The sequence below is a fragment of the Saxophila tyrrhenica genome (genome assembly GCF_035928015.1).
Source record: "Saxophila tyrrhenica strain CCFEE 5935 chromosome Unknown scaffold_6, whole genome shotgun sequence".
Lineage (NCBI taxonomy): Eukaryota > Fungi > Ascomycota > Dothideomycetes > Mycosphaerellales > Extremaceae > Saxophila > Saxophila tyrrhenica.
Window position 1 is genome coordinate 635,530 of NW_027041738.1, and position 21,501 is coordinate 657,030.

Consider the following 21,501-nt stretch of genomic DNA (forward strand, 5'->3'; position numbering starts at 1 on the left):
TCTCCCCTACCGCCTTCACGTCGTGCCGTCTATCGCATACACTTTTACCCCTCCTCCTCCTCCTCCTCCTACGACAAATTCCGACTCATATCACTCCGAATCCGCGCGTAATCCAACAACCCCTCAATCTGGCCCACCGCCGAAATCGCAATATCGCGATCCCACAGCCGCGTCTGCGCGAAGCGCATCACATCCTTTTCGGTGATACTGCCCACCGCGCGCTCGACCTCCTGCGGGTCCAATCGCCGGCCGGTGGTGATGATCTGGCGTCCAATGTCCTCTGCCACGGCCGTGGTGCCGTCGAGGGAGAGCAGGATGGAGGCTTTGAGCTGGGACTTGGCGCGCTCGACTTCCGCTTCGGTCACGGAGAAAGACAAGCGCGACCATTCGCGGAGGGTGAAGTGGACGAGGTCGTCGAGGCGGGTCATGGCGTCCGAGGTGAGGTAAATACCCCACAGCCCGGTGTCAGAGTAGGAGGTGGAGAAGGACATGAAGCTGTTGGCCAGCTTGTTCTCGTGGATGAAGGTGCTGAGGCGGGAGCCCAGGTAGGGCGAGTTGCCCATGGCGCGGTCCCAGTTGCCGACGATGGCTTGCGTGACGAGGGCGGTGAAGTAGTCGTCGTCTTTCCAGCTGACGCCCTCGACGGCGATGGCGATGTTGGCGGTCGGCATGGTGTCGTCGCGTATCCGGACCTCGGAGCCGACGAAGTCGGGGCGGGTGGTGATGCCGCGTTGGCCGGCGGTGGCTTGGGCGTTGGGGTTGTAGGCGGGCATGGAGGAGAAGTGCTTTTCTGCGAGTTCGACGAGCTGTTGGTGAGGGATGCCACCAGCACCAACCAAGACCATACGGTCGGCGGTGTAGTTGGTCTTGATGTAGTTAGTCAGGTCCTCGCGGTTGATGGACTGGATGTTCTCTTTGGGTCCAAGAATGGTGCGGCCGAGCGGCTGGCCCTGGAACGCTGTGGCGTGGAGGTGGTCGAAGACAACTTCTTCCAGCTGCTTGTCAACCTCCTCCTGCTCCCGCAGAATGACATCTCTTTCCCGCTCAATGGCGTTGTTCTCGAGTTTGCTGTTTTGCAGGATATCGGCGAGGATGTCAACGGTGGCGGGGACGTCGTTGTTGAAGGCTTTGGCGTAGTAGACGGTGTTCTCGCGGGACGTGTAGGCGTTCAGGTGGGCGCCCATGTTCTCAATTTCCAGCTCGAGCTGGGACTGCGAGCGCTTCTGTGTGCCCTTGAAGGCCAGATGTTCGAGGAAGTGAGCGGTGCCATTCGTCTTGTCTGTTTCCGCGCGAGAACCCGCATCGATCCAGACGCCTACCGTTGAGGTTTGGGCGTAGGGGGAGTGATCTGAGGCAATCTATATGCACACAGTCAGCCATTGGAGGCCAGAGGATGGGGTATGTATGCAGCTGCTCACCGTAAAGCCATTGCTGAGCGTAGTGCTTTCCATCGCAACGCCCTGGTTACCCACTGGCGTCGCCAGACTGCGGATGAGGCCCGGTTGGGAGCGGGCAGTTCTCTGCTTGACGGCGGAGATGGCTTGACGCGAGCGAGAAGCCTGGTTCAGGCGCATCGCCAGCCGTTGAGACGCCATCACCGGTGTATGAGAAGGGGTAGAGACAGGCGAGTGGGAGTGGGTGCTGGCGTTGCGGATATGAGTAGAGCTTCCTGTGATGTTTCTTTCCTTCGCAGGAGCTGTCGGGAGAGGCCGCTTACAAGCTTCCAGCACGTCCGCGTATTTCTGAGAATGTCACGTGCGGACCAATGAGGAAGGAGCCGACTACTGCCGAGGCGACGACCTTATCACGACATCTCTAGACGACGAGCCTAGACTACCACAGCCATTGCCATCCTATAATAATGGCCTCCGCCCTTCGAACCCCCCTCCTCCGCCAGAGCCTCCAAGGCTTCCGATCACAGCCGGCTTTCCGAGTCCAACGAGCCGCCTTCCAAACCACCGCCCCGAAAGCTATCCTCCCCCCGCTACCACAGAAGGTTCGTTGGATCATAGACAATTGTTGCAACGACAAGGACAGATCTCTGATCAGAAAACCAGATATTGGGCACAGTCAACGACCCAGTCCACACACCAGAGGCAGAGCCCGGCCATGGAAGTTACCACTGGACTGCTGAGCGGTATGTCCCATCCTCTCCAATGCTTTCGACAACGGATACGAGTCCAAGGCGAAGAAACAAGCACACTGATACGGATGATCCAAACAGCATCGGCAGCGCCGCCCTAATCCCCATGACCATCGCCCCCTTCGCCGCCGGCTCCCTCAACCCCCTCATGGACGGCGCCCTCATCGGCCTCGTGCTGATTCATTCACATCTTGGATTCGAGTATGCTCATCCTTCCCCTCTTCACCTCCCTCTTGCCCTCTACAGTCTTCTTCGCTTCGGACTGTCCATCTGCTAACGCAGCTGTCCAGCTCCGTAATAACCGACTACGCCCCCAAATGGCGCGTGCCCAAATCCCGCAAAGCCCTCAACTACCTGCGCAACCTGGCCTTCGTGATTGTGGGGTGGGGATGGTATGAGTTTGAGACGAACGATGTCGGTTTAACCGAGGGGATTAAGAGGGTATGGAGGGCGTGAGATACTGGGATGTTGAATGTACAAAGATAGCCGGAGCAATGGATATGATTCTTCAATGTGTGTCTTGTGTACGATGGCGTTTTGGTGATGTTGCCAACGAGTCCGACGGCGCCGGAGCCTCGGATTATCATTACTTCGTTCTATGAATGCATCCTGCTTGCTCGATGCCTTCTCTGTGCCCGCTTCCAAGCAGCCCCTCAGCTCACCCTGGAGCCCGGACGGGTTCCCCGCGGCCTGCCCTGTCTCGTTGCTAAGGCGTACCGGCCAATACTCCACCCCCGCTGCCAAGTCAGCATGATTTCCAGCTCCGACTCTCGATCGACGTGCCCTTCGCGCTGGCGGTGGCGAATCTGCGTCTCAAAATTCCATATTCCATCCTCTCACCAAAACAAGATATCCTCATCAATCAACCTTCACCCCGCCGTAAATCCTCCGCACAAACCCATACGCCGTCAAGAACCCCACCGTCCCCGTCCCGAGCCCAAATACCGCACACGCCAGTCCACAGTACGCGAAGAAAAGCAGCCCGCTGCCGAAACCGGAGATGTGGAGGACGCGGGTGTAGTAGTAGATGCAGTAGGCGAAGATCCAGAGAGACGAGGAGCCGCCGAGGAGGAAGGATTGGATGTGCCAGTTGTAGTTCTGATGGCCACGTTAGTGACTGTGAGGGGAAGGGAGGGAAAAGGGGGGGCGTACCTCGTTGCAGAGCTGGATGTAGACGCCAATAATCGTCACCTCCATAACACTCACCAACAGAATCGTGCTCACAATCGCCAAAAACCCAAAGACATAGTAATACCCACTCTTATCACTCCACAAACTCTGGAACACGAAGAGTAACTCAATAAACACCACCGCAAAAGGCACCAACCCCGCGAGCAGCGCCGCCTGCACGGGGCGTGCATACCAAGGCTGCGGCGGGATCTGGCGCGGTATCGCAGCCGCTTTGATCGGATGGCTGTACGCTCCTGCTTTGAGGAAACCGTACCACGACCCGGCGTAGACGAGCGGGAGTTGGATGAACAACCACAGCGCTCCCAACCCAAAAAGCGTGCCGAGCGGGATCGCGGTGGAAGACGCTTGCGCCCAGACGAAGAGGTTGAGCAGGAAGACCGTCGCGAACAGCAGGCCAGGAAACAACGTAGCAGTGACGACGGCGTTGTGCTGCCATTGCGCGCCGCCGAAGGTGCGGTAGATGCGGGCGGAGAAGTAGCCCGAAAACGCGCCGGCGAGGACGAACAAGGCGACGCCGACGCTGATGAAGCCGCCGCGGAAACTGGGGTTCAGGACGCCGAGGCAGGAGAGGAGCAGTAGGCCCAGGGCCATAAAGACGAGTTGCATGCCGGAGCCCACCACGGGAGCGAGCAGGTGGCCGTAGGGCGGGGTGCGGAAGACATCGGCGTGCACGAGTTTCCAACCTGTGATGTCTTCGGCGGGTAAATCATCGTCCGAGACGTCATCGGCGCCTGCGGTGGCTTCGCCGTCGACTTGGTCCAGTAGCCCGCCCTTCTCGCCGCTGCGGCGGGGCGAGCGCGCGCCTTTGCTGCGTTTGCCGAGACGGAGCTCTTCCATTCCGGCGTCTTTGTAGTTTTTGAGATCGCCGCGGATGGTGCGGGCGAAGATGACGGCGACGACGGCGGTGAGGAGACCGGAGATGACAGCGGAGTTGACGATGGCGAACCAGTGGATTTTGCTGCTCTCCTCCTGGTTGACGAAGTATAGGTCCCAGCGGCTGCCCCATTCGATCTTTTCTTCCTCGCGGAAGTAGACGCTATAGGTGTACGGGATGGTGATGGTGGCGTCCTCGGCTCCGTTGTCCAGCGATTCGATCATGTCGGAGGACTCGTCGCGGGATAATGTGGTGTTCGTCACGTTCCTCGCCATCGTCAGCTCCAGGCCGTTGCGAGTGTTGCGCATATCCGGTGGTAGTCCAGAGGCGTCGCGGTTCTCAGCTTCGATCGATTTCGCGTACACCTCGAAGCCTACGATAACCTTCTTGCCCTGCTGACCGTCCTTGCCTGGCGCCTTGTGCCATCGAATCACCAACGTGACATGGTTGTTGAGGAAGTATCTCGGTTGTCCAGTTGAAAGAGAAGTCTCCTCGTAGCCCATCTTGAACCCGGACGCATAGTACTTCCTGCTCTTGTCGACCGTCACGAAAGAAGTAGCCCCAGGCAGATTATCCACGATCCACTCCGCAACATAGCCGTCCTTGACCACTTCGATCGCTCTTCTCAACCCTGCCCTGTCCACTTCTCGGCTGCACAGATACCTCGCTTCTTGGTCCTTGCCCATCTCAAGCTCGTAATCCGACACCATGATCCGGTCTCCTCGTAGCACCTCGCCCAGATTCAGTGCGATGTTGGAGCCGGAGATCAAGCCAGTCCCTGCATGTTTCCGATGTGAAGGTTGGCAGACGAAGGGCAGCTCAGAGTACGCATACTGCAGCTGGGTGTTGTCGCTGTAGACCTTGTTCACAAAGAGGGGGATGACTTCGCCGTCGCGGTAGGATTTGATGGACCAGCCTGTGCATTGTCAGTACATGCCCGCGTAAGTCTTGTCTTGCCGCAACGTACCAGGTATGTAGAACGCTTGAGCCAGCTGGAAGCAGAACAGTACAACAGCCCAGCAGCTGGCTCTCGGACTCCGGTAGTCGGCGGCCATATCTGTAGACTCGAATAGAACAACTTCTTCTCTGTCTAGAGCGGACTGCTCTTCGTAGAGGAGAGAGAATGGTTCTCCGGACTCGGAAGAGTAGCTGAAGGAGTGGTGACACCACAAAATCGTCCTTGGTCCCGTTGGGGGAAGTGCAGCTGCTGACGGCCCCGATTGGGACAATCTCACTGTGTCGTCTTGCTCTTAGCGAGAGTACTTGGTGCACGTGACCAGAAGAGCAGCGGACCGCGATGAAGATAACAAGATGCGCTTGAAGAGAGAACAGAGGAAGGAAGGAATGAGAGGATTACGAGTGCATTGATCCAGGATGCGCTATCGAGGAGCTGTCACTCGCGGATGCTTTACGTTAACGTTAAGGTGCCGGCTCGGCTCCACAGCGGTTCATGCAGGGATCGTTGAGAGTGGACCTTTGAGTGCGACGGCACCGTTGACACCTGCATACAGCAACATGGTGATTGTACGGTGGCACGAGTTCTACGTGTAGTGAGGAAAACTTCTAGGCAAGGTACGGTAGGTAAACCAACGGCTAAGCCACCCATCCGAGATCTCTCTACTTCAGCTCGAAGGCACAGCCCCATCTGCCCAGCTACACAGGGCCCGCGACCCACGGTGAACAGAGGAGAAACGAGGCATAAGCGTGGGTAGGCCTGCAGGCTGTTATGGACTTCGCCCATCAGTCCTCGAATCGTCAGCTGGCCGGCGTAGAAGTACCCCTAGGATCACTATATCACCCCATCGAGGCTGGCAAGGCCTTCCGGATTCTTCTACTTCAACCTGCGACACAACTCGAGGACACCCTCATCTGCGACCTTCTCCCGACCCGTCTGGATGGAGATGCAGAATATGAAGCCTTGTCCTACGTCTGGGGCGAAGCTTCACCGCCCGGCCCCGTCCTCCTCAACGGGCATGAGAAAAGCATCACCCCGAACCTGGAAAGTGCCCTGAGATATCTTCGCTACACGGAGAATGTGCGGTCTCTCTGGGTGGACGCCCTTTGTATTGATCAAGATAACCTTGAAGAGCGCAGCAAGCATGTACAGCACATGTCTGAGATCTACAAGCGCTGCACTCGGGATATCTTGTGGTTCGGCCCAGATGACTCCATCATTGACAATGCTCTCGCAGCTATCGCGGCGAATGGCTGAAGTCTCAAAGCTCTCAACGAAGTCCGTGGACTGAACGATGTTGCTCGGCGCGAGGGGCGAGCCCATACCAGTGATCTTTCTATCAGGAACGAGTTGAAACGGCACAAGGCCCAGATCAAACGGCTATTCCAAGGCAACGTCTGGAGCAGAGCCTGGATAGTGCAAGAGGTAGCCTTCGCGCCAGAAGTGCTTCTCGTCGCTGGGAACTCGACAATGAGCTGGGATGAGATCGAACAACTGCTCAACGTTGATGAGTTCGTGGAGAAGACCGGCATCCCGGACGCTTTCCACGAGCCATGGGGCCATGACCTGAGTCTGGCGTCGTGGTTGAAGCAGACTTTCTATCAGGCACAGGTGTTCTCACACCAACGGATAGCGATGACTACTCGGGAGAACGGCTCCGGCAGCTCGCTTCTCGAAGTTCTCGCCCGGTTTCGCCACCAGCAGGTGACGGATCCCCGCGACATGGTGTTCGCTCTCCTTGCCCTGTGCTCGGATACCCTAGGCATCGAGCCGGACTACACACGCCCAGTGGAAGACATTTACGTAGAAACGAGTAAGCGAATCATGGAGCACGACGGCAACCTGGACCTTATCTGCCAGGGGCCATGGCAGCTCTTTCGGGATTCCCAGCTTAGGCATCTCCTTCCCTCCTGGGCTCCAGACTTCTCGGACCCCGGCGCCTCGCGCCTTTTGTTCGCTCAGCGCGATATCTTCTCCGCGGGCCCTGCGAAGTTGACTGCGCCTCTGTCCATCTCCACATCACATGCGCTTGTTGTTGGCGGCTGGGATATCGATACTCTCGCCGCGGTGCGGTCGGGACCCGCACAAGGGCAGTCACGAAACCCGGCACGCATGGCGCTGGAATCGATGCCGGAAGACGTACTCCGCCAGGCCATTGCTGGAGGCGCGGATGCCTCGCTGGGAGTATATCTCAAATCGGACAACGTGGAGCCTCCATTTCATGGTGGCAAAGAGGCGGCTTTCGACGCTTACTGGCGTACTCTCATGATGGATTGCGTACGCCACCCCAATCGACGACCGGACGAGGCCGATCTCGAGCGTTTAGGTACGCTATTCAAAGACTGGATCCTGCAGGACCGTGAAGAGGATTCGGGATGGACGTCTCATCTCGAATCTGATCTTGATTATGAAATATGGTCGCCGTTGCGGCACACCATTCGACTTTGGCGCTTTGCGGTGACAGAACAGGGGTACTACTGTATGGTCCCTCCCACAGCAGGGGTAGGTATGCACGTCGTGGCGCTGCCGGGTGCGAAGGTGCCCGTGGTACTGAAAAAGGTGGAGAACGGGAAGTTTGAGATGGTGGGTCCGTGTTATGTTCATGGGTTTATGGACGGGCAGGCTTATCAGGGAGAGAGGGAGAAGACGAAGCGGACGTTTGAGATCGTGTAGGAAGACGGCGTCTACTGGGTCTCGGCCAGACAACCACGACTACCCCGAGATGACGCCACCCGGGGCGCCAGTACAGTCGATGCTAATGGCGGGGGCTGTTGTCGCCAGCGCGGAGACGGGGCGCATCCGGGCAATGCGAAGCCCATTACGATGATATGAAGCTACGAGAAAAAAAGAGGTCGGGTGAGTTCGGGTGTATCATCGATGCATTAGTCTATTCATCGAGCTCACATCTATCCCAGGCAGATCATTGGACAAAGCGCCAATATCGACAAAGCATAACGCCAGACTCCTGAACGCCCTCATTGCTCGCTGTGCACCCCTTCACTGCCGCTTCCCGTACCAGCGCCTCGCCTGCTCGCTCTCGACAGCACGCTCCTCATGAGCAACCCTCCGATAATCCGACCGCACACTCTGCTTATCTGGCCGACTCGTCACCCTCCAATCCGTATGGCCCCGATGCACGAATTTGTCAACCACCGGTTCCGTATCCCCACCCTCGCCGCTGGATCCTTCGGACTGCGGAGGCGAACGGTCGAGAATTGCGTACAGCCAATGCGTTTCCTCGTTCACTCTCGGCTTCTCGGACTGCGGGATGGAGGATTCGGCGATTTGGGCGTCGATTTCGTCGAAGAGGTCTGCGAGCGGGGGAAAGTGTTCATCCATGCGGGGGGCTTGTTGGGATGACGCTTTGGACGAATGCCGGAGACCGGGAGACGCTTGATGTTGTGATGCGGCGTCGGCTTTGAGGTTGAGCGTTTTACGCTTTGAGCGCAGCTGAAGAGGCCTGACGTCTGGGAATGCGAGATCTTCCTCCGTTGGTCGATCTGGCTCGTCGCTGGACCGGGAGGAGTGATAGTTGATGAAGTCGCCGATGGTCGTTGTGCGGTCTGGAGAGCCGAGGATCTTGACTCTGCGTCGACGTGTCTCGACAGGCGGCGGTGGTGGTGTGTCGATCGGGTGCGGGAGGTGTGCTGGCCGCTTTGATCTTGGAAATTTGTTCCGTCGGAGCGCAGACGGATATTTGTCTTCGTCTGTCGCTTGCTGCCTCGCCGAAGTATCGCGACTTGACGGCCCTGGAGCCCCAACAACGACCTCGTCTGCCGGTCGATCGAAGACCCCCCGAAGATCACCCCTCAGTCTCGGACAGCTCGGCCGCGGATTCGGCAAGAACCTTTCCTGAGCGTCGATAATCGGAATCGCTTTCCTGTCAGGATGGACTTTATCCGGACTCACACCTCTCGCGTCAAGATCCCGGAAGTCCGTTGGTCGGGAGACTTCAGGCCTGCTGGAGCTGGTCGATGGACGACGCAGCGATGGACGACGCGACGATGCCCGGCGTATGGAGCCTTTGATGCTATTGCTGACGGATCTGAAGACGCCGCTTGGTCTTCGGCGGGATGGTGGGTCCGAGTCGTCGCTGAATTTTGACGTTCGAGGGGTCTGTCGTTCGATTTGTCTGCTTGGACGTGCTGGTTCCGGGTCGAAGAGGTGCCTGCCTTCCAGCTGAGCGAGGGTCTCGGCATTGATGTATTCGAAGCCCAAGGACTCGCCGGGTGGTTCGGAGGCGTTGATGCTGCCGTAGCGGCCGCTGCATCTTGCTGGGCCTGCTGCAACCGCGGATGGAAACCTGGTTCTGGCATTCCGATGGCCCCGTCTTGTCGTTGGACGCTCTGGAGCATCTTCGACACGATAACCCCGTGTGGTCTTCGGACGCTCTGGAGCTTCTTCGACTCGGTACCCCCTCCTTGTTGTCGGACGATCTGGTACGACGTCAGCTACACCAGACAATCGATACGGATCCATCACCCTCCCCCTCTCATCCCTCGCCCTCTCCTTACCTCTCCCATCTCTCACCCTCTCCATCCTAAGTTCTTCGAAGTTCTCGCAGCCTTCCAACCCTTGCAACCTCCTCAAAGTCGTAATCGACTTTGCACTGACGGTCTGCGGCGGCGAGTTGTTGGAGACGTTGTTGAGCCAGTGGGAAAACATCCTGGCGGCGGCTGTTGTGGGTGTTGTGTTTGGTATTGAGGAAGGGGAGATGGGCTGCCCGAGGGCCAAGCATATACTGGCCTTGAAGACTCGGCATGATTGCACGACGCTTCATAATGGGATTGTGTGGTTGGGAGGAGGTGTCGGATAGAGGAGAGGACAAAGGGGAGAGGGCTTTGTTTTGGGGCAGGGGGAGTGCATGGGATTGTAGAGGTGCTTTGTCCGAGTCCGAGTCCCAGGGGACGATGCTGCAGGAACGTGTCGTGGGAATGGGCTGTCGAGGCAATGGCCTTCCGAGTGTGTCCCAAAGACAAGCTGTCTTTGAGGTGACCAATGGTCCACGCTCTCAAGGCGGCTCGAAGGCCGTCGAGTCATTGTCCCTGACTTTGTGCAGTAGGTCAATGCCATCACCGAGCAGAACATTAATGGACGGGATGCTGGGGGTCATGTAAGTCGCAAAGCGTACTCGTGGCAAGTCATGATTTTCCAAAGCGTCTCTAATCATACGCCTTCCCACCAACATCCCGATCAAAAGCCATCAACTCCTTCAAGCCACAAATCTCAAACAACGCATTCGGCCCCATATTCTGCTCCACCGGCGCTTTGCCCGTCTTATACAACGTCTTCAGCGCCTGCCGATACGCCGGCACCACCGCCTCCATCCCCAAACAAGGCCAAATTACCAGCCTAAACCCCAACTTATTCGCCTCGTCCCCACTAATCTGCGGCGTTCTTCCTCCCTGCACCATATTCAGCATCATCGGCACCTTCGGACACGCCTCAACCGCCTGCTCCATCTCCTCCTCAGTCTGCAGCGCCTCAAAGAACAAGCAATCAACCCCGATCTCCGCAGCTCCCTTCAACCGCGCAACCGCTTCATCAAACCCACTATTCCCCTCCGGATCTCGCCCTGCCCTCGCATCCGTCCGCGCAATCACCACAATATCCCCACCCATCTCATCTCTCGCCTTAACCGCCGCCCTCAACCGACTGAAATACACATCCCGACTGACAAGCAATTTCCCGCTCAAATGCCCACACCGCTTCTCCTGCACCTGGTCTTCAATATGCAGCCCCGCGACCCCCGAGCGCGCGTACGAGCGGACCGTATGTGCGACGTTGATCGGCCCGCCGTAGCCCGTGTCCGCGTCGGCGATGACGGGGACGGAGGGGTCGAGGGACGCGAGCATGGCGGCGTGCGCGTGCATGTCGGTGAAGGTGGTGAGGCCGAGGTCGGCCATGCCGAGGCGGGACATGGAGGTGCCTGCGCCGGTCTACAGAGGGATGGGGTGTTAGTGGAGGTATTGGGACGGGAGGAAGGGGAAGGAGGGGTACCATGTAGAGGCATTCGGCACCGGATTCCAAGGCCAGGCGGGCTGTGATGCCGTCGTAGACACCGGGGGCTATGATGGTTTTGGAGGGGTCGGAGAGCATTTGGCGGAGCTTTGCGCCTGCTGAGATGGGGGGTTGGGTCTGGCCGTTCATTGTTGCGGGTGTGCTGGGGTTCGGGGTCGATTCGTGGTACGGACTGTTTGAACGATGGGAGACAGTGTAGAAGGTAAGAGGGTTTGAGGCAGACAGAGCAGTAGAAATAGCAAAAGTACGAAAGATTTGTCTTGACGAGAAAGACACTGTATCGCCTACCTGTATATACCCACCTCGATGCCAACCTTTCAGGCCGATCGCGGAGCTCTTTCTCATCGGACATTGTTCGCGGCCAGATAGAAGGCAGCCAAGTATCTTAGTGTTGCTCCCAAAGATCCCTTGGTCGAAGCCGTCGGATGCTGCCATAGCCTCCCGATAGCTTTGTCGCTGGTATTGCTCGAGCTGAAGAGGTGAGGTTGGGGGATGGAATGCGGCTGAATTAGCAGCGCACGGTCCCGCTATCACATGCGTCAACCCCGGAGCTGGCTTCGCTTGAGCCGCGGTTTGGAGCGGAAGGTGAAGTCATGCGCGCAACGTCGTGTCGTGTGGAGTGGTCAGGTCTGAGCATGTGATGATCGTCTCGTAGTCTCTTCTCTACAGTCTCTACGCTTCTTCTCTCTCTTACCATCTCACAACAACGTACCTTAGCGTAACAGACAGCACACCACGACACCATCGAGGCATCTTTGCTCACCTTAAATCAATCGCAAGGACTCGCAATGTCTCTCAAAGACGGTACCGACCTCTTCCTCCCCACACATCCATCCTTGTCTAAACAACGACAACAGACCGCTTCCCGTCCTCTTCCTCCTTCGACCTGATCGCCTCTGCGCTCCAAGACGAGGGCGAGCGGAAAGATGCTGTCAAAAAGGGCCAGGCTATCTTCGGCTTCACGATCAAGAAGGGCGGGGAGACGGCGGACTGGCACATTGATTTGAAAGAGTCGGGCAAGGTTGGCAAGGGTTTGGCGCCGGAGGGGAAGAAGGCGAATGGTAAGTGCACCGTGTCCCAACGAAGGAGAACAGGGAAAGCAAGGCTGGACGATACCATGTTGGCTAGACTCTGCCATGGTAGAGCTACAACATGGACATTGCGTTGCGGTATCATGATCAGGTTCATGCTGACAATGTCTACAGTCACCCTCATCCTCGACGATGCGGATTTCGCCAAGCTCATGTCCGGCAAAGCAAACGCGCAGAACCTCTTCATGAAGGGCAAGCTGAAAGTCAAGGGGGACGTCATGAAGGCTACCAAGATGGAGCCGATCCTTACAAAGGCGCAGGCGAAGGCGAAGCTATAGTGTCATGAGAGGGCCGACGGTGCTGGACAAAGGACTTGATGGACTGGTAGACGCATAGGCGCTGGCAATGTTGGTAGTCTAGGGATTCACGAACTATGCAGGAAACATTCTCAACCCACGAGAGACTGTATCCTTTGTTATTGGTGGACATAGTAGTCGAGTAGGCGTTCTCGATGCTGCGGACGTTGTCGAGGCGTGATGCCAACTGCCTCGAGTCAACCACATTATCGTCTTCTCGCCTCGACCCAAATAGATCTGTTCCAGTCTTGTGAAACATTGAGGTGGTGGTTTACCGACACAACACAAGACTGGATGCTTTCGCGTGACGCGCGACTCGGTTTCTCTGCCAAGCCGCCCAAGCGAATCTGCCCTCCGCATCTTCCCAAAAGTCATCCTAGTAGAACATCAAGGACCCATCAACATACACATCCACCATCGACACCATCACCAAATCGACCTCAACACGATTCCGCGCACCTCCACCAAACAAAGAAGCTCGCGCATGGCAGAGAACATCGCGAAAAACAAAGCGTGCGCCTCTCGACCTCCCTCGACCTCAGCTCTCCCCCAGCTCTCCCACCTCGGTGACGTTCGGCGGCGGTAGTAGGGTGAAGGTTCTCGAGAACGGGATAGAAAAGGTGTTGGAAGCGGTACTTGCCCGACCATGAGCAAGCGACTGCAGGAGACACAAGGCGGCGAGGAGCGGTACGGAGGCTCATCTGGTCCAGCGAGCATGGACAGCAAACCACAGGCGGCCACGGCGGCGCAGTTGGCGAAAAGAAAGTGAGTCCAGTCCTATTCTTGGAAGTGAGGTTGAAGAGTTGCTATTGTGAAGTGAGGTTGCGGTCGGGCTAGTGGTGTTTGATATGTGGCGGCCCGCTGGTGCGTTGAGACAATCGCGACAATGGGCAAGGTGAAGTATTGTCTATTGTCTATTGACGATGGATGCTACTTCACTTTGCATCCTGCGCACTCAAACTCTCGCCAGAACACATACTCGAACACCACTCTCGATCGCAACCTTACTAAGCAAAAGCAACCTGCACCCTTCAGCAAACTTCACATCATATAACCGATACGTCACAATGTTACGAGGCAAAACAGCTAAGCCTTCGAACCCCAGAATCGCACAAGCGCGGAAGCCAAGCGGCAGCCAGCGAAACAGCCGTGCCAACACTCCCAATGCCACCCCAAATCCATTCGCAAACCAGCAGCAACAACCACAAAGCATGCCATCCTTCCAGCAGACCGCGCAAAATGGCGGCGGCGGCGGATTCAACTTCTCTGCCGGTGGAGGCGTAGGAAATAACCCATTCGCGCAGCAGCAGCAGAATGGCACTCCACCACCCACTTCCTTCCAGTTCGGAGGCGCGCCTAGTCAGCCACCAGCGCAGCAGAACGGTGGGGGCGGTATGTTTGGCGGCAACAGTGCAGGCTTCGGCTCTACCTTCGGATCGAACAACGCGCAGCCTCAGCAGAACGGCTTCAACCCTTCTACCTCCAGCACGTTCGGCAACCAGAACAATACCAACAGCGGCTTCAGCTTCGGCCAGAGCAACGCGAATCAGGCCCAGCAGAACGGCGCGACACCCAGCACAAATGCCTCCTTCCCTACCTTCGGCACTCAGAACACCGACAACCCGTTCAACGGCTTTGGACAGTCACAACAGCAGACGCAGTCTACACCAAGCACTTCATTCGGTGGCTTTGGCCAGGGGTCGCAAGAGCAGAACGGAGACAAGCGGGCTGGTACACCTACGTTTGGCGGGTTTGGACAGAACAACTCTTCTCAGTCTCAGACGAATGGGGGTGGCTTCGGCAACAATCAGACGCCGCAAACAGCCACCAGCAGCGTCTTCGGCAGCTTCGGCCAACAGCAGAATGGTGAGACATCACAAGCCCAAGAGACCCCAAAGGCGAACACAAACAGTTTGTTCAGTGGCGCTCAGCAGGCCGACACGTCGAAGTCGATGTTCGGTTCTACGCCGCAACCTGAGCCTAGCAGTGACACGAACAACGGCGTCTTCCTTGGTCTGGACTCTTCCAGAGCGAGCACCGTCAAGCCAGGCATGTTCACCTCCGGTCAAAGCGAGACGCCGAAGCCACAGTCTAGCAATCTGTTTTCTTTTGGTCAGCAGAATGGCACACAAGCCAAAGAGCAGGAGACGCCAAAGCCAAGCAATCCTTTCGCCAATTTCCAGTTCGGTCAAAGCCAGCAAGCAAACGCCACAAAGGGCACCAATGAGCAGCAGACTCCCAAGCCCAGCAACAATCTATTCCAGTTCGGCCAGTCACAACAGCAGAGCAGCACCACTCCAGGCTTCAAGTCTGGACAGAGCCAGTCTCAGCAAGAGGACGCCAGCATGACTACGCCCGGCCATACACCGCAGAAGCCGAGCATGTTTGGTGCGCAGGCGAGCAATGCTCCTAGTGAGACACCAGCCGGCCAAGGCAAGAGTCTGTTCGACCGCGTCAGCACCCCGGCGACGGCTCAGAAATCGTTCACTCCATCCACATCTCTCTTCAACCCGTCGGCGGCGAACAACAGCGAGCAAGCCGAGACGCCAGCTGCCCAGAGCAAAGGAGGCTTGTTCGAGCGCATCAACCGCGACGAAGCACCGCAGACGGCTCAGAAGCAGACTTCGTTCACACCGTCTACGAACCTCTTCAACAAGTCAGCGGCCAGTGCAGCCGCCACGCCTTCAGCTGCTCCGTGGATCTCGCACGCACCGCCGGCTCCGCAGACAACCGTCACGCCACCCACACCCAAGGCTTCTGCCACCTCGAAGACTACCAACACCCAGTCGAACCCGAGAGCTGAGCTGCTCAAGCATCTGAATGAAGGTCTGTTGCGGCATTTGGCGACTCAAGATGTACACAGCGACTGGACCTCCATTATGAAGTACTACACCGAGAAGGCCACTGAACTTCAAGCGAATGGCACTCCCGCAAGCGCTCAGGAGACTCAGACCTCTACTGCATCTGGAAGCAGCAACATGTTCGGCTCTCAATCGACGCCTGCCGCAAGCAACAATATGTTCGGTTCAGCCACGCCGAAGGCGCAGGCACCCAGCGCGAACATGTTCGGCGGCGCTGCTTCGCAACAGACGCCCAAGCCAACTTCATCTTCCAACATGTTTGGCCAGCCTCCTGCCACTGCTCCAGTCAACAACAAGCGCCCGGCGCTGTTCGAAGAGGACGATGGCGAGTCATCAGGACCTGCGACAGAGAAGCGTGCGAGATCGACAGAGCCCATCAACTACCCCAAGCTGCCTGATAACGCGAGTGCAACGTCGAAGCTATTCCAGGCTGCACTCGACAAGTCGGCTACCGCGTCTCCCGCGCCCACAGCCGACTCAGCGTCCAGGCCACCATCAAGCTCAAGCGGGTTTGCACCATCAAATGCGAGCACCACTGCGCCTGCTGGCATGCCCACATTCACCGCTCCAACCACCTCAGGCGGCTTCCTGTCTGCGTTTGGCAAGAAGGCCAGCGCTGAAGAAGAGAAGGCGAAGAAGAAGCGCAAGGCTGAAGACTATGACTCAGATGATGAGACTGAAGAGCAGTGGGAAGCGAGAGATCGAGAAGAGCAGGCGGCGAAGCGCAAGAAGATTGAAGAGGCAGCCAAGGGCGCTTCTGGCTTTATGTTGCCAGGCAGCTCGAGGACTTCATCAGAGCCTGAGACGCCCATGGGTGCTGGCAAGGGCTTGTTCGATCGTGTTGAGCAGGCGCCGCCAGCTACTGCTCCAAGCAAGCCAAGCATGTTTGCCTCGCAGACACCAGCTGAGAAGTCGACCAGCAACATGTTCGGCTCAAAGACACCAGCAGCGACATCTAGCTCAAACATGTTCGGCAATGTTTCCAAGGAGAATGCCGGCGATGCAGAAAAGGACAAGGATGCCACATGGAAGCCCAACACTCCCATCAAGTTCGGCGGCAGCAACACCACCGATACTGGCTCTACCACCCCAGCCGCTCCTCCACCAAAGTTCGGCAACCTTTTCGGCTCCGCCGCTCCCAGCAGCTCTACCAACCACCTCAACATCCCCGGCAGCAAGCCCAGCCTCGGCTTTAACTTCGGCAATGCCCAACAATCCGCCTCCCGCGCTACGACCCCTGGCGTCACCACCGACGGCGAAGGCGCTAGCACCGCCGGCGAGGAAGAAGACGCCGCCCCCACCGAGCCGCAACTCGAAGACCAAACCGCACTTCTAGAGGAAGAAAAAGAGAAAGAAGACCTCCTCTTCTCCATCCCCATCGCCAAAGCGTCCAAATGGGACGAGAAGAGCGATGCCGAATCGGGCGAGATCACGAATGGCTGGGTCGAGAAGGGCAAAGGACCCATTTACGTGCTCAAGAACAAGGAGACGGGCAAAGTGCGGGTTCTGCTCAAGATCAAGCCGCTGGGTAAAGCGGCGATGAATTTCGAGGTGTTGAAGGGGGCGGACTATGCCGTGCAGGGTGCGAGTGGGAAGTTTGTCCGGGGCCCATTTGTGGACCATTTGGCGTTTAGCAATGCGGGAAAGCCGACGAGCTGGATGGTGCAGGTGGGGAAGAAGGAGGATGCGGAGGGGTTGGCGGGTGTTTTGGATGGGGCTGCTAAGGGGGCGTGAGTGGGTGGGGTGGTGAGAGGAGGGTATGGCTGATAGTACTCGTGCGAGGAGATCTTTCCGGATCGCACTGGCTGTTATCGCTCGACTGATTCACTGGCATGGCGTTTTACGGATGGTTCATGGGTGGGTGGGTGTACAGTGCTGGCTTCAACTACTGCCGAGCATATCTTGTTGGAAGGGTATGGCATGGACTTGGTTTGGCATCGATGAGCGTTTGTTTGTTTGCTTCACACGTCTTGATCGGGATTACAAGGTCTGAAGACGTGAATTGTTCATACAGGCGAGTGAGAAAAGTGTTCTGTACTATGCATGCCTCCGTCTTGCCCCTTCTACTGCCGTTTCTAAGAACACTCGTCCTCGAGTCGCCGCTATACACTGTCGAGCAGCGCCTCCGCCCCCGCGTCCACTTCCGCTATCTTTGAAGCTTGCGTTGTCGGTCAGGCCGAAGGCTGTGTTATCACATGTCCGCAATAGCATGCCATACCAAACATGTAAACCGCATGTGATAGCCTCACTTCGCAGATGGCAGAATTGATTGGACGGTGGGAAATTGGGAGGTAGAAGCAACGTGGAACCTGTCGGTTGGCCACACTCAATCGCGGCATTTGAAGACAGCGGAACCTGGAAGTTGGGAGAGGCTGCCAGCTATCTGGGTGGCGGTCGGTAAGGACTACCCGTGGCCAGGCCAGTTGTGCCACTGAAGTTCTCGAACGTTTCACGCGCAGTCGGCCACGTGACCCAGCACCCAGCAAGGTGACGTTGAACTGGAAGCCGATCGTACTAGCGGCGTGCTGCGTGCAGCAGTTTCGAATCGATCCCTCCTTCCCACACCTCCTCCACCAAACAACTACACCCACTCCACGCTACTTCCACTATCGCATCCACCCGTCACCGTCGTCGACGACCCCTCCATCCTCTCTATCCGAGGTAAGCAGTCTTCACCACGGCGTCCACTGACTCCCCAGCGGTACCGGCGCCAAGCCTGACGAGAGCGGCACCGACGTTGCGAAAAGCGGCAATGGCGGCGGTGAGGGCATCGGCAGCAGCGCGATATGGAGCCAGCGACCTGGATATCAGATGCTCAGCGACAATGGAAGCAGCAGCACGGCGGCATCTGAAGACAGCAACGTTGAGCTTTCCTCCTGCATCCGCGTGCTGATCACCTCTCTCCAACACCGCTATACCATGAGGACAGCAGCCGCGCATTGTCACATTCACTGGGCCATGTGCAACCAGCAATGCGACCGCCGGATGCTCTTATAATGCCTTCACCGCCGTCTGCCAGCCGTCTATTTCTTTTGTTTTACAATCGCGCGATAAACGAGCACTTGAACTCAACAGAAGCTGACTCTGTTCACCACTCAGATAAACCACACAGACACACATCAAGATGGGCTACGAAGACTCCGTGTACCTTGCGAAGCTCGCTGAGCAAGCCGAGCGCTATGAGGGTGAGTCGCATACACTGTACACCTCTATCGCGGCATCACACTGACTCGTCCACAGAGATGGTCGAGAACATGAAGGCCGTCGCCTCCGCAGACCAAGAGCTGTCCGTCGAGGAGAGGAATCTGCTCTCCGTCGCCTACAAGAACGTGATCGGCGCTCGTCGTGCCTCGTGGCGCATCGTGACCTCGATCGAGCAAAAGGAGGAGAGCAAGGGCAACGAGCAGCAGGTCGGCCTTATCAAGGAATACCGTGTCAAGATCGAGACCGAGCTCGGGAAGATCTGCGTGGACATCCTCGACGTCCTGGACAAGCACCTCATCCCCTCTGCGCAGACCGGCGAGTCAAAAGTCTTCTATCACAAGATGTGAGTGTATCAACAGCCCCGCACTTGTATCGAAAACAATGTCTGACTCAGCTTGAATTACAGGAAGGGCGACTACCACCGCTACCTGGCCGAGTTCGCCACGGCCGACAAGCGCAAGGAGTCCGCGGACAAGTCGCTCGAGGCCTACCAAGCTGCCACCGAGGTCGCCGGCACTGAGCTCGCACCTACTCATCCCATCCGTCTCGGCCTCGCCCTCAACTTCTCCGTGTTCTACTACGAGATCCTCAACTCCCCCGACAAGGCTTGCCAGATGGCCAAGACTTCGTTCGACGAGGCGATTGCTGGTATGCATTGTGTGAAGCTCATCCTCCAATCGTCACTGTACTGACATGCGTGCAGAGCTCGACACTCTCTCCGAAGAGAGCTACAAGGACTCGACGCTCATCATGCAGCTCCTGCGTGACAACCTCGTAAGTTCTTATCACGACCTTCATAATACCGAGCAAAGCTAATCTCTACTCCCACAGACCCTCTGGACCTCCTCCGAAGCCGAGCCAGCAGGCGAAGCCGCACCCACCGCCGCAGAAGGCGAGTCCAAGACCGTCGATGCACCGGCCGGCGAGGAGCCCAAGGCGGAGTAAGAGTCGCCCAACATCACCTTCCTCCTTTTACCTCTCAACTAGAAGGGTCACAGCGGGCGATGCAAGCGTGGGGTGCGGATGTTGCGGGTGTCGTGGGCGAGCATTCCTTTTATCTGTTTGATACCGGAGTCTCGATGCGAATGATGATTTCTCTTACCCGAGCGACATCTTAGCTCGTAGTAGGTAGTAAGCTGGCGCGGGGTCGGAGGGGTGGTTGGGACTGGCGGCCCTGTTGTGGGCTCGCTGGACGGCTGCTCTGATGCCCTTGTGCTGCCTTACACAGACGAATCCGAAAAAATCAGTATTCAAGATCCGCTTCACTGTCGTTCGAGTGAATGTGCTGTAGAAGGTAGGAACGGCGGTGTTCGGTCTCCATGTTATCGTAGCCATCAACACTACTGCAGTCATCCTCAAGCTTTGCGTCCATTCGTACTAGCCACACATGTATCTTGTGGCCAAGTGTGATTGACAGGGTAAAGTACATGGTACAGTCGACATCCTTCCAAGTTCGAGACGTACCTTCGGCAAGTGGAGGGCGTGCTTTGCTGACTACCAACACTCTCGAAGAGCGCTGTACCGCTGCTAACGTTGGATACCCCCAGATAAGAGCTTCCATTTCTGTGGCCGACAGGAGAATACCAGGACTTTGAAGGACCACAGAAATATTGTAAGCACAACCGTCCTTCATAACGACCATGGCCACCTCACAAGACTCCCACCTCACCTCAGGCTACCAACACAACGACGCCTTCGACTACGGCTTCCTCCCCGTCGGCTCAATCCACAAACTCTACTACGCACAATACGGCTCTCCCCAAGGAAAACCAGTCATCTTCCTCCACGGCGGTCCAGGCGGCCAAACTACTCCCTCCAACACCCTCTTCTTCGACCCCTCCGTCTACCGCGTCGTGCTGCTCGACCAGAGGGGTTCAGGGAAATCCGAACCGGCCGCTGAGTTGAGGGAGAATACCTCGCAGCATCTCGTCTCGGACATTGAGACCTTGCGGCAGCATCTCGGGATCGAGAAATGGAGCCTCGTCTTCGGCGGGTCGTGGGGCTCTACGCTCGCGCTGCTGTACGCCCAAACCCATCCGGACCGCGTGGGAGCGCTGGTGCTACGGGGCGTCTTTACCGTCCGAGAGAGCGAGCGGTATTTCACGCGCGGCTTCAACGGGACGGCGCACTTGTTTCCAGAATTCTTCGAGGAGTGGGTGAATTTCCTGCCGGAGGAGGAGAGAGCGGATCCGTATAAGGGGTATCTGAAGCTACTAACAGGGGATGATCATGAGGTAAAGGTGAAGGCGGCAAAGGCGTGGAATAAGTGGGAGTTGGGGATTAGTCAACTCCGGCCGGACGAGGAGGCGTTTGGGAAATTGGAGGATGAGCGGTGGTGAGTACTATCCCTGCTCTCCGGTTGAGAGAGGGTGAAGCTGACGTGAAGGGCAGGTCGTTGCAGCATGCGAGGATGGAGGTGCATTATGAGACGAATGGGGCGTTTATGGAGGAGGGGCAGTTGTTGAGGCCTGAGAATATTGAGAAGATTAAGCATATCCCTTGTGCGTGCACGAGCTTTGCTGATTGAGGTTGCTATGCTGACAAGAGGAACAGGCAGTATCGTGCAAGGCCGGTACGACGTCGTCTGCCCTCCGAAGACTGCGTGGGAGCTGCACAAGGCGCTGCCGGAGTCGAAACTGTATATGATTCCCGATGCTGGGCATAGTGCGAAGGTGAGCTCGTTTCAAGGGCCAACCGAAAGATAGAACTGACTTGTTGTGTACAGGAGCCTGGCACTCAGCGGAAGCTGATTGAGGTCTGCGATGAGTATCGCAGTCTGTAAATGAGCAAGATGGTATGCATGGAATTTTGGCTCCAAGAATCCTTATGTACAAGCAGAAGGATCCAAGTTGCCTTTTGCTGCCC

The 21,501-nt window shown here is 57.1% G+C and overlaps 10 protein-coding genes across 10 annotated transcripts; 6 read left to right on the forward strand and 4 right to left on the reverse strand.

The window, feature by feature from the left end:
- Positions 1-68: 68 nt before the first annotated feature.
- MAS1 (Mitochondrial-processing peptidase subunit beta) lies at positions 69-1,595 on the reverse strand (the record flags this gene model as incomplete). The annotated part of the gene is made up of 2 exons (XM_064801557.1): positions 69-1,358; positions 1,419-1,595. 2 exons carry the CDS (start codon positions 1,593-1,595, stop codon positions 69-71), a joined length of 1,467 nt encoding a protein of 488 aa, XP_064660187.1.
- A 654-nt stretch (positions 1,596-2,249) lies between these two features.
- Positions 2,250-2,599, forward strand: SDH4 (membrane anchor subunit of succinate dehydrogenase, Sdh4; the record flags this gene model as incomplete). The annotated part of the gene is made up of 2 exons (XM_064801558.1): positions 2,250-2,344; positions 2,434-2,599. The coding sequence occupies 2 exons, from the start codon at positions 2,250-2,252 to the stop codon at positions 2,597-2,599; spliced, it is 261 nt and encodes an 86-aa protein (XP_064660188.1).
- A 402-nt stretch (positions 2,600-3,001) lies between these two features.
- Positions 3,002-5,263, reverse strand: LTR77_004305 (uncharacterized protein; the record flags this gene model as incomplete). Its single annotated transcript, XM_064801559.1, has 3 exons — positions 3,002-3,241; positions 3,296-5,124; positions 5,176-5,263. 3 exons carry the CDS (start codon positions 5,261-5,263, stop codon positions 3,002-3,004), a joined length of 2,157 nt encoding a protein of 718 aa, XP_064660189.1.
- Positions 5,264-5,934: 671 nt separating this feature from the next.
- On the forward strand, positions 5,935-7,836 carry LTR77_004306 (uncharacterized protein; the record flags this gene model as incomplete). Its single annotated transcript, XM_064801560.1, has 2 exons — positions 5,935-6,359; positions 6,423-7,836. 2 exons carry the CDS (start codon positions 5,935-5,937, stop codon positions 7,834-7,836), a joined length of 1,839 nt encoding a protein of 612 aa, XP_064660190.1.
- A 324-nt stretch (positions 7,837-8,160) lies between these two features.
- Positions 8,161-9,828, reverse strand: LTR77_004307 (uncharacterized protein; the record flags this gene model as incomplete). Its single annotated transcript, XM_064801561.1, has 2 exons — positions 8,161-9,599; positions 9,678-9,828. 2 exons carry the CDS (start codon positions 9,826-9,828, stop codon positions 8,161-8,163), a joined length of 1,590 nt encoding a protein of 529 aa, XP_064660191.1.
- Positions 9,829-10,325: 497 nt separating this feature from the next.
- On the reverse strand, positions 10,326-11,313 carry LTR77_004308 (uncharacterized protein; the record flags this gene model as incomplete). Its single annotated transcript, XM_064801562.1, has 2 exons — positions 10,326-11,102; positions 11,164-11,313. 2 exons carry the CDS (start codon positions 11,311-11,313, stop codon positions 10,326-10,328), a joined length of 927 nt encoding a protein of 308 aa, XP_064660192.1.
- A 659-nt stretch (positions 11,314-11,972) lies between these two features.
- LTR77_004309 (uncharacterized protein) lies at positions 11,973-12,553 on the forward strand (the record flags this gene model as incomplete). The annotated part of the gene is made up of 3 exons (XM_064801563.1): positions 11,973-11,988; positions 12,042-12,245; positions 12,390-12,553. The coding sequence occupies 3 exons, from the start codon at positions 11,973-11,975 to the stop codon at positions 12,551-12,553; spliced, it is 384 nt and encodes a 127-aa protein (XP_064660193.1).
- Positions 12,554-13,217: 664 nt separating this feature from the next.
- On the forward strand, positions 13,218-17,166 carry LTR77_004310 (uncharacterized protein; the record flags this gene model as incomplete). Its single annotated transcript, XM_064801564.1, has 2 exons — positions 13,218-13,336; positions 13,542-17,166. The coding sequence occupies 2 exons, from the start codon at positions 13,218-13,220 to the stop codon at positions 17,164-17,166; spliced, it is 3,744 nt and encodes a 1,247-aa protein (XP_064660194.1).
- A 1,390-nt stretch (positions 17,167-18,556) lies between these two features.
- BMH1 (14-3-3 protein) lies at positions 18,557-19,581 on the forward strand (the record flags this gene model as incomplete). The annotated part of the gene is made up of 5 exons (XM_064801565.1): positions 18,557-18,617; positions 18,673-18,979; positions 19,043-19,284; positions 19,340-19,410; positions 19,468-19,581. The coding sequence occupies 5 exons, from the start codon at positions 18,557-18,559 to the stop codon at positions 19,579-19,581; spliced, it is 795 nt and encodes a 264-aa protein (XP_064660195.1).
- A 695-nt stretch (positions 19,582-20,276) lies between these two features.
- Positions 20,277-21,418, forward strand: LTR77_004312 (uncharacterized protein; the record flags this gene model as incomplete). Its single annotated transcript, XM_064801566.1, has 4 exons — positions 20,277-20,971; positions 21,028-21,137; positions 21,190-21,308; positions 21,362-21,418. 4 exons carry the CDS (start codon positions 20,277-20,279, stop codon positions 21,416-21,418), a joined length of 981 nt encoding a protein of 326 aa, XP_064660196.1.
- Positions 21,419-21,501: the final 83 nt, after the last annotated feature.